The 10,073-nt window shown below is 51.7% G+C and overlaps 2 protein-coding genes across 2 annotated transcripts; both read left to right on the top strand.

Moving 5' to 3' along the window:
- The first annotated feature begins 1,930 nt into the window (after nt 1-1,930).
- On the top strand, nt 1,931-3,808 carry LOC134551482 (prospero homeobox protein 2-like). The gene is made up of 2 exons (XM_063399143.1): nt 1,931-3,654; nt 3,737-3,808. Exons 1-2 carry the CDS (start codon nt 1,951-1,953, stop codon nt 3,806-3,808), a joined length of 1,776 nt encoding a protein of 591 aa, XP_063255213.1. The 5' UTR covers nt 1,931-1,950.
- A 54-nt stretch (nt 3,809-3,862) lies between these two features.
- LOC134550607 (prospero homeobox protein 2-like) lies at nt 3,863-9,818 on the top strand. The gene is made up of 3 exons (XM_063397346.1): nt 3,863-4,236; nt 4,651-4,845; nt 4,945-9,818. The coding sequence occupies exons 1-3, from the start codon at nt 4,048-4,050 to the stop codon at nt 5,128-5,130; spliced, it is 570 nt and encodes a 189-aa protein (XP_063253416.1). The 5' UTR covers nt 3,863-4,047; the 3' UTR covers nt 5,131-9,818.
- The last annotated feature ends 255 nt before the right edge of the window (nt 9,819-10,073 follow it).

Genomic DNA, 10,073 nt, shown 5'->3' with positions numbered 1-10,073 from the left:
ACCGAGGAGCACCCGGGGAGCCCAGGTGGGCTGGCTTCAGTTTCGGCGAAGGCACTCTGCCCTCCTCTTCTGAGCATCTTCATTTCGGTCCTGTCTTTTTCTCCAGGTAAGAGGAGTCTCGGCTGCTCTTTAGTGTTCTGGAGGGTGGCACTAGTGAAAGCTGCCAGTAAGAGTAGGAACCAAAGCACACACGTTAACTTTGCGGGGAAAGAGCTGCATCAGCAGGAGTTTGCTGAGGGCAGCATCTCCTGGTCCTGCGGTGCCGGCGATGCTGTGGCGGGGAGCCAAGGCCACCCACAGCAAGCAGCCACGGCCTGGGACAGGAGGCTCTGCTCCCTCCCTCCAAACCTCCAAAGAAAAACGGTGGTGCTGGAAACCTTAAGCAAGTGGAGGTCACCTTGCCAGCCCTGAGTTATCTGCTTATAAAGGGTGTACCACCCAGGTTCCAGGGCTGGGAAGCCTCAGCACGGCCTACAGGGAGACTCCTGACCTCGCTGTTGAGCGCAGCAGATAGAGAAATTGTGAGCAAGCGTCAGAAGGTGTTTCTGTAGAAAAACAAGTGAGGTTACAGGACCCCAGCACTGAGGAAAGAAAGGATTAAGGGTGGATGGAGTCTATGACTGCAATGTTTGGTGTGTGACTTCGTTGGGTGCAGGCGACAGGATGAGAGGCAGCTGCAGGCAATGGTGAAGCTTGTAACAGGGGCAAGGCATGATGTTGAGAGCTGCTGGCACCCCGGCCTTGTGCTGGCTGTGGATAAACTGAGCAGTTTGAAAGACCCTACAGCAGACTCTCAGGAAAATGAAACCCTAATGGTCGGGACAGGTGGGGAGACAACACAGAGCAACATGTGGTGTCAGATAAACCAGAAAATACTTGGTTTATCTAGACTACGGCTCTGCAAAAGGTAGAGCTCTCCCAGACACCTGCCTGGAATTCATGGGTGTTTGAAGAAAGGCAACCATCTAAAAACCACTGAGAAGAAACCCATTTTCTACACTGCCTGGAGGACTTGGTGTGGAGCAGTTACAGGGACTGGAGACTGATGGTGTTGAAAATGATCAGGCATTTCTGGGAATAGCAAAAGAATCTCAGACTTTAAAGGAGTCTGGAAAAGACAAGAGCTGTCCTAATTTAGTGATGCAAAGCTACTGCTAATTAATATGGATAAGGAAGAAACACAGCACAGGGACAGTTACTATGTAATTGCCCAGGATACAATGCTTTACACCTTCCTTTGTAAAGCTGTGTAAGCAGGGATGAGTGGAGGGGGTGGATCCCTGCTTGGAGACAGCATAACAATTTTAAGCCCGGGGCTGCTGTCTCAGTATTTTTTTCTCTTCCCTGTTAATCCCCATCCTCATTTCTTTTATTCAGTGTTTTGCCAAGCACCTAGGAACCCCATGTTGTGTTAGCCTGAACATCTCAGTGTATCGTGCTCACAGCAGGTCACACGGCAGTTTTAGCCCTCTGTGCCCTACTGTACCACCCTGTTCGTGCTGGCCCAGCCACCAAGTGCTGCCACCCATCCTGGTGCCCTGGGGGCTCTGCTGGCAGCTGCTGGGGCCGGCAGCGCCCATGGCTCTGCCAGCACCCAGGAGCACCCAAGCCCACCCCTTTGCCCAGGTGTACGTGGCAGAGGGCTCTGCCTGGTGCTCCCTGCCCTCATACTTGAGTCCACAAGCCCTGAGGCCAGTTTCTCCAAGTGCCTCTGGTACAGACGGAGCTGGTGATGTGGGAAGTTTGTGCTGCCAGGCACTGCCGGGCACAAAGCAGGTGAAATGTACTCTGGGCATGATGAATGCCTGGCTGGCAGGTGGGAGGTGTGGCAGTGCCCAGAGCGTTGCTGCTGTCCTGTGAAATCTGACAGTCTGCTCACAGTTTTTGCAGTGCCTGGAGGTTTCTGCCTGGGTCATTCTCTGGTGAAATAGTTTTTGCAGGGAAGCAGGGATGCCATGGAAATCTGGGAGGAAAAAATCTCTGGCCCTGTGCTTGGAAAACTGCTGTATGAGATCCTGTTTCTTGCTCTTTCTCCAGTTCCACACCATTAGCAGGCTGAAACATCAAACATCTGGGAAGCCTGCCAGTCTGTCCAGGCAGGAAGAAGATACAATGGACAGCAGGACTGGCTTTGAGCAGGACAGAGACTGTGTCACTTCAGGGCATGGCCAGGGGCTGAAATTGGAGCCCTGTTTCCAGAGTGACTCTCACTTGCCTTCCCCCAGTGCATCCCTGATACCACAGCTCCTCAGCCACACAGTGGTTGGCAGGAACCTGGATCCCACCATCCTTTTTGCTTCCTCTCAGGCAGTGGCCTTGCCTCATGACTACAAATGTGGTGCATGTCCTGGAGAAGTGCAAGCCCTGGCTTCTCCCAGGACCTGTGCCCCGGCTCCTGTGCCCCGTGCTGGTGATGGGGACCAGCTCTCCAGCCAGCACCCACGGGAGCAGCTCTGTGACCAGCACTTACGGGCCAAGCGGGCCAGGGTGGAGAGCATCATCCAGGGCATGAGCCTCCCACCAACCCCTCAAGCATTTGACATGAGCCCAGAGGTGGCTGTCAGGCATGAGAGGGAGAGAACTGGTGAGATGACCCAGGAGAACAAGAGGAAGACAAGGGTGCCCCAGCAGGGTGTGGGGGCAGCTGGACGAGTGGCTCCCACCGGGGGCAGTTCCCATGCCAAGGGCTGCCAGCAGATGAAAGAGCAGCTTTGCTTTTTACAGCAGCAGTTGAGGTGGCTTCAGGAGAAGTTCTATCAAGTCTGTGACTCTGAGGATGCTGCCCAAACCCAGGAAGATTCTGAGAAAGTGCAGCCACTGCCTGGAAAGCCTGAAGACAGACTGAACAAGGACAGTGCCACTGACACCACCAACCCACACAAAGTTCCTCTCAGGGGGAGCATCCTGGAGGTGTGTGGGCTGGAGGAGGCTGAGGACAGAGGTGATGCGGGTGGCCTGCCCTCGGCAGTGAGGGTGCTCTCACAGGCACTGAAGCATGAGCTGGCTGTGGTGACATCCCAGGTAGTGGACTCTGTCCTGAAGACTGTCTGGCCAAAGGCAGACAGCTACATCCAGAAGCAGCACCACAGCCTTCCAATGCTGGGGCCAGATGCCAGGAGAGAGAATTCTGCTGGTGGGAAATGCAGAAAGCTACTTGTTAAGCCATCTCCCATGAATGCACCAGGCTCCCTGGGCTCACCCCAGGCTGAGACACTGCCAGGAGCTCCAGGGAAGAGCCCGGGCTCTTATGCTGGCTCCTTCAGTTCAAAGGGGGTCAGAAAATCCTCTCGGGTACCCAGCATGGGTTATTCACTGGGCTCAGCCACCCCTGTCCAGCACAGCCAGCTGCTGAGCCAGCTGTTGGGCTACAGGCAGCACAGCCTCTGGGGCAGTGACTCTCATGAGAGCCCATCTGCTCTGGAGAGGGGTTGTCCAGAGCCCCTCAACTTGCACTGGGGAACTGTTAAACTGAGATCATCGATCGTGAGACAGCAGCAGCACCACCCCCTGCCCCTGAGCCCTGCCAACATGGACAGCCTGGCACTACTGCCAGCTGGCAGGGATGGCCACAGTGAGCTGCCAGCTGCAAATGACGGAGCACCCTTTGCCTCGACCCATATATCCTTTGGGGGCAGCCAGAGGTCCCTGCGGAATGTGCTCCCATTGTCCTCTGGAGCCACAGCTTGGCACTGCCCCTGTCGGTCTCCGCAAGTCCAAGGACCCTGCTGCTCCACAGGGGCTAAAAAGGTGTGGGCAGGAAAAGAGGGCCACTGCCACTCCTCAGGGTTGGTCAGATGCTGTAGCATAGCCGTGAGTATAAGCCAGGAGTTACCAAGCCTGCTCTTGGGCCATACTGGGGGTCCTGTCATCCTAAACAATGAACAGATGTCTCATGGAAATTCTGGTTCTCACAAAACCATGAAGTGCTGTGGAGAGCATTAGGGAATCCTCAGCAATTCTCAAGGGAAAATCCAGTGGCTGTCCAGCCAAGGATGAACTCCCTCTGCCCCACTGACAGGCCATGAGGGGCTATCGTGGGCACGGGGCATGTGTGTGTCAGGGGGGGTGCTCAGGGACATGCTGAGCTTGGGGTGTGCTATGTGTAGGCTTTCCTTGACCCCAAGGCAGATGCAGGAGGCGCTGACCCCCGGGCACCTGAAGAAGGCCAAGCTGATGTTTTTCTTCACCCGCTACCCCAGCTCCACTCTGCTGAAGACCTACTTCCTCGATGTGCAGGTAAAAGAGCAGCAGCCAGAGCTGGTGCTGGGCAGGACTCCATGGAGAACCACGAGGAAAGGGCTTCTCTTGTGTCCCCCTGCCTTGCTGGCAGGAGATGGGGGACAGCACCTGTTTCAGCATGGGCTGCCCAGGAGCAGGTGCACAGGGCTGTGGCAGACCTGGGCTGTCAGCTCTTCACTCTGTGCAACTGAGGTATTCAGATTAAAGCACACCATGAATGTGCTTTCCCACTGCAGGGCAGCTGGGATCCGAATCTCAGTGTGGAGAATGCCTTGGACACTCTGATGTCATTGCCGTGGGGCGGGGCTGGGTTTGGGCCACTCCAGCAGTGCATGGCTGGATTTGCAGGGCCTCAAGGGTAGGGAGGATCCAAGCTGGTATAACACCATCCTCTGGCTCTGTCCCCACCAGTTCAGCCGCTGCATCACCTCCCAGCTCATCAAGTGGTTCAGCAACTTCCGTGAGTTTTACTACATCCAGGTGGAGAAGTTTGCCCGGCAGGCCCTGCTGGAGGGTGTTGTGGATGCTTGCACTCTCCAGGTCTCCCGGGACTCAGAGCTCTTCCGTGCCCTCAACATGCACTATAACAAGGGGAATGACTTTGAGGTGAGCCGTGGGATCTGGGGGAGGGGGTGGTGGCATTTGCAGGGGTAAGGAGGAACCGTGACACGGTACTGTCACTGGCTGATGCCTGTCTTGCTGCAGGTGCCAGGGCGCTTCCTGGAGGTGGCCAGCCTGACACTGCAGGAGTTCTTCAGTGCCGTCAGGGCAGGCAAGGATGCCGACCCCTCCTGGAAGAAACCTATTTACAAAATCATTTCCAAACTGGACAGTGACATCCCAGAAGGGTTCAAAGCTGCCGGCTGCTCCCAGGAACTGCTCCACAGCTGAGTCTCTGTGAAAGCAGCCCTGGGTCACGTGTGGAGCCATCATGTGCTATGTCCTCATGGGCACTCCGTACTGCATGAGTTTTTTGGGGTATTCTCTCTCTGAGGGCCATGGGCTCCCTGTAAGACAGCTCCTTTGGTGAGGCTTATCACTTGCCTCATGTGCTGGGATTTTATGCTGTGTATTTTATTTTGCTGCTCAGAACTGGTGAGGACTACCAGAAGGGAGGGACAGAGATGAGGCCATCAGGCTGGAGCCTGAGAAGTTGCCCTGCCCCAGCTCTCCCCATGACCCTGGCTGAGCCGCCTTCATTCTCTCTTCCAGAGGGTCACAAACAAGGGCAAACAGCCTTGCTGTTTATAAAACAGGAAGAGGTCCTAGTAGTGGGCAAAGTTTCCTTGGCACAGCAGACTAGCGGATGTAGTGAGTCCAAAAGCATGACTCAGTTTCTGTCCAGATACAGCACACCAGTGTCCAAAGAAAACAGCTGGTGAATTCCAGCATTTCAAGCACTCCATGGGGATAGTTGTTCCTGTCTGGAATATGTAAAGACTATGTTTGTTGTAGCCAGCAAGAATAACACACTCCTCCACCTCCCCTGTGCTGTTAGACAAGACCCCCCACCATGCAGCTGTGTGCTGTGGCCAAGCAGGGGTGTGCTCCCCAGCACTGTTCTTTGGGATGCTGGGGGAGAGCAGGGTGCACAGCCAGCACAGCTTGGCACTCCAAAGAGCCTCCACCAGCCCATCACCTGGGAGGACAGCTCCACGTTAAACACCCACACGTTCCCTCACACCGTGTTGCTGCTGGCAAAATTGCCCCAAGCATCTCTGTTCTGCACGCTGCCCTTGGTGGAAGAAGAGAATTTTATTTGGCATCCAAATTTGGGATTTGTGGCTTTAACACAAACTGGGGAAGAGCTGGGCCTTGACATCTACAACCCCATAGCTGTAAGGGTTGTAAACTCCAGGAGATATCTTTACCCTGTGGCCAAGATTTAGTGATTGCTTTTCTACCTGATGGAGCACGGTGAAACGTTTTGTGTTAAGGGCTCTCTAATCCTGACAGAGGTGGCAGTGGAGAGGAAAAGGCTGTGAGGAGGAGGGAGTCCTGACAGAGGCACGGCATGAGGGCACTGGGAGGGCAGTGCTGAGCAACAAAATACCCACACAAAACCCTCAGGGAGAAGATGACTGGGAAAAGGCCAAGGTAATTTTGGTTGTCCTGTAAGGTGTCAGCTGATACTAGAGTGCAGCAGGTGACTCTTGAGAGGAGAATCACAGCTCCAGCATCAGAGGAGCACATGGGGTGATCCACAGGCAATGCAGCCATAGGAGTAAAGAGGTGGTAACATCAGGACACAATGGGGAGCTCTGAAATAGGGGAAGTTTGACAGTGGTTCCCCCCATCACAACTGTGGCCAGATTTCCTGCTTCTTTTTTTAAGTTTATTTCTCCAAGTTTGTATATTTTACAACTCCAACAACAAATTTACTGTATTCCTTTTTAAATAAACAAATTGTTTAAGTTACCCCTTTACATCCTTATGACCTATTTGATAATGTCTGTTCTAAAGAGTTATCCTAGGAGTTTCTTGCTTTTTATTGGGAAAAATAACACTGCAGCAAAAGGGCAGCCCTTCTGCCAGCATCTCTATGTGGTCAAGCAGGCCCCACTAACCAACATCAGCTCCTTTAAACCTGCCCCTCACCCCAATGCCTCACAGTTAGTCTGCTCTGAAGTGCAACTTGTGAGAATCAGGAGTGGGAGGGGCTAGAGGCAGACACATGCCAAAGCTTCAGGGTGCTGGACCCAAATGTACAACATTGGATGGATGCTGCTGGTGGTACCATGACTGTGCCATTTCTGCAGACAAAAATGACCTCAGAGCTTAAGTAATGCTTTGGACAGGCAAAACCAAAGCTGCTGGAAAGGGATATAATAGTCTGGCTCAGGGAAGAGTCAGCAAATTCATCTGTCCATGGCTAAATAGTAAGGGAGCATATGGCACAGGTTTACTGGAGGCATCCTGCTGACACAAAGCCTTTTTACACAGAGTTCCTGGTGGGGGTAGCAGTTTCTTGCTTCCTGTGGTAACATGCAAGTCCATGCATGTCAGTAAAACAGCAGGTGGGGGATCGAGATAGTGCCCCAAATCACAGTCATGCAGTGGCTGAGGCTGTAGGAGATGTCTGGAGGTCATCTTGTCAAACCCCCTGGTCTAGCAGGGCCACTGAGAGATGGCTGCCCAGGACCATGTCAGAGGGGTTTTAAGTATCTCCAAGTGAGGAGGGACTCCACAACCTGATCATTAGTAAAGACATTTAACAGGACTGGACTATTTGCAGCAGTATTTTTGCACCAGTGGTTGCCATATAATTACAAGTGGGAACTAGAGAGTTGTGTATTACACTGTTTTTTGTGAAATGTGGGCCAGTATGGCCACAACAAACAGCATCTGGCATCAGTTATCCTGTACCTGTTATGATGTCTCACTACTAGTATCCATGGTTTCAATTTGCCCATGTAGATTTTCCACCTAACAAAGAAGTAAAAAAATACAAACTAAAGAAACCCCAAAATAGACAAAAAAAAAAAACCACCAAAAAAACCCCCAAAACAATCAAACAAAAAACCAAACCAACAAACAAAAAAAGCCCCCCCAAAAAAACAAACCCAAAAACATCCCCCCCCCAAAAAAGCCCCCCTCCCTCAACAAACAACAACAAAACAAAACCTTGAAAACAAAACAAAACAAGCAAAGAGATCCCCACAGCATGGCTAGAGAGACTCTACAAAGGACTCAAGATCACAGGTCACTTGTGATCTTTGGCAGCTTTTTAACACCTGTCTACCTTTAGCCAAATGTGACAGAGACTACCAAAGTGTCAACAGAGGTAGAATCTACCCACCTTTTTGTCACCCTATGGTCCTCCTGCAAGCAGAGATCCTGTCTGGGGAGCCTGGGGTGCAGCTGCCTCCTCCAAGGCCACTTGTCTGTTTGGAAGCAAGGGGGTTGCACTCAGACAGGCACAGCTCTGCTGCTGAAGTGAGCTGAATCTAAAAGCCTTATGCTCCTGTGAGAGCCTTGGAAAGGAGCTCACACTGCCTCCCCTCCTATCTAGGTCACAGAAGTACTGATATGGAGAAGGCAGTACATCTGCTGGGAGGTAGGGAAAGCTGGAGTTACTCTAGGGGCAATGGAGCCTGAAGTGAGAGGGAAACAGGGTGTGAATTCCACACTGTCCAGTCACCAGTGGGGTTCTGCAGGTCTCCAGTTCTCTTCAACATCTTCATTAATGACTTGGACTCAGGACTCAAAAGAATACTAAGAATACTGTCTGTCAGTGTCAACTCCCGTGAGGGCAGAGAGGTCCTGCAGAGAGACCCCAACAAATCAGACAGATGGGCAGTCACCAATTGTATGAAGCTGAACAAGGGCAAGTGCCAGACCCCGCACCTGGGATGGGGCAACCCTGGTTGTGTGTCTCCAACACCCTCAGAAGGTGAAGAAGAAGGGCAGGCACTGATCTCTTCTCTCTGGTGACCAGTGACAGGACTTGAGGAAATGGCCTGAAGTTGAGTCAGAGGAGGTTTAGTTTAGATATGAAGAAAAGATTACACCCAGAGGGTGGTTGGGCACAGACACAGGCTCCGCAGGGAAGTGGTCACAGCACTAAACTTGACAGTGTTTAAGAATTATTTGAACAATGCTCTCACGCACATGGTGTAACTCTTGAGGCCTGTGCAGAGAGGGGAGTTGAATGTTGATGATCCTGATGAGTCCTTTTCAACTCAGCATATTCTATGCTTCTATGAAATTAAGGTTTCAGTACTTGTGCTGTGCAGGGTATGGTGTGTAATGTCATTTACATTCTAGTCGTACCCACGACATAGAAGCTAGTTTTCAGATAAAGCCTAATGGGTGCCCATCACAGACAAATTCCTACTGGAAAAGTGGATCTGCTTGGAGGGCTGAGGGGAGAAGGGAGAGCTGCTGCCCACAGAGAGACTATGATCATGACTCCCTGGCTTGGCTGGGCTCTTGCTTCACCATTTCCCACTAATTAGCCAAGGAAGCAATTTGAGTAGTGCAGTCACTACTGCTGAGCTTCCTCTTTAAATAAAAATTCTTTCCTTCCCTCTATCCAAATTATTGTGGTATATGCAAAAAGCCCACAGGCACCTGTAACTATTTCTTCTGGGAACAAATCCTTGGGGCTATCCTTTTACATTTCCAGATGCACTGCTAGCCCATCCACAACAACACACCAAATCCACACAGCTATACAGCAGCAGAGGCTGCTAAATATTTAAAATGACTGATTCCTGCCTCCAGGCTGCAGCTGCCGAAAGAGGGAGATGTGACCCCACTGACTAAGCTGGCAAGGCCTGAGAACCGTCATGTACTCCTCTATGTTAATACTTACTGTAAGAGCTCTTATTACTCATGTGTAGCTAATTAGAGCTTGAAGAAGTTCCTAGTGAATGTTTGCCCTGTGTGCCAAAATAGCTTGGGGGAAACCGACAATAAAACATATCTGGTTTTTCTTTTCTCCCATTTAATGACTTGCACCTGTCTACTGCAATTGAACCAGCTTAGAAGTTCCCAGCTCACACGAATGTTCGTGAAAGGGTCCTTCCCTAAAATACACATCTCAGATGCTTATTTGACATCAGGGCAGCTCTCCACATAAGTATCTCTTGGTGAGGCAGTGGCCCCTGTTCATGAAAACTCAGTATTTGCTGTCCCACTATATGCATTGGAGGACAGATTAATCCAGGTTACAGTACAATTACCACTTTTGAGAGAACTGACTTTCATCTGGAGAAGGCAGCCCTTCCTCTGTCCCTTGTGCACAGAGCTGCGCTGTGCTGCAGACCCAGCACCACCTGGGGAGAAGGTGAAGCGATGCACAGAGAGACTGTGGAGAGCAGCCTTAAGGA

This window comes from Prinia subflava, chromosome 5, assembly GCF_021018805.1.
Source record: "Prinia subflava isolate CZ2003 ecotype Zambia chromosome 5, Cam_Psub_1.2, whole genome shotgun sequence".
In the NCBI taxonomy this organism is placed as follows: Eukaryota; Metazoa; Chordata; class Aves; order Passeriformes; family Cisticolidae; genus Prinia; species Prinia subflava.
The sequence above is the reverse complement of the archived record's forward strand: the minus strand, read 5'-3'. Positions and strand labels throughout refer to the sequence as shown.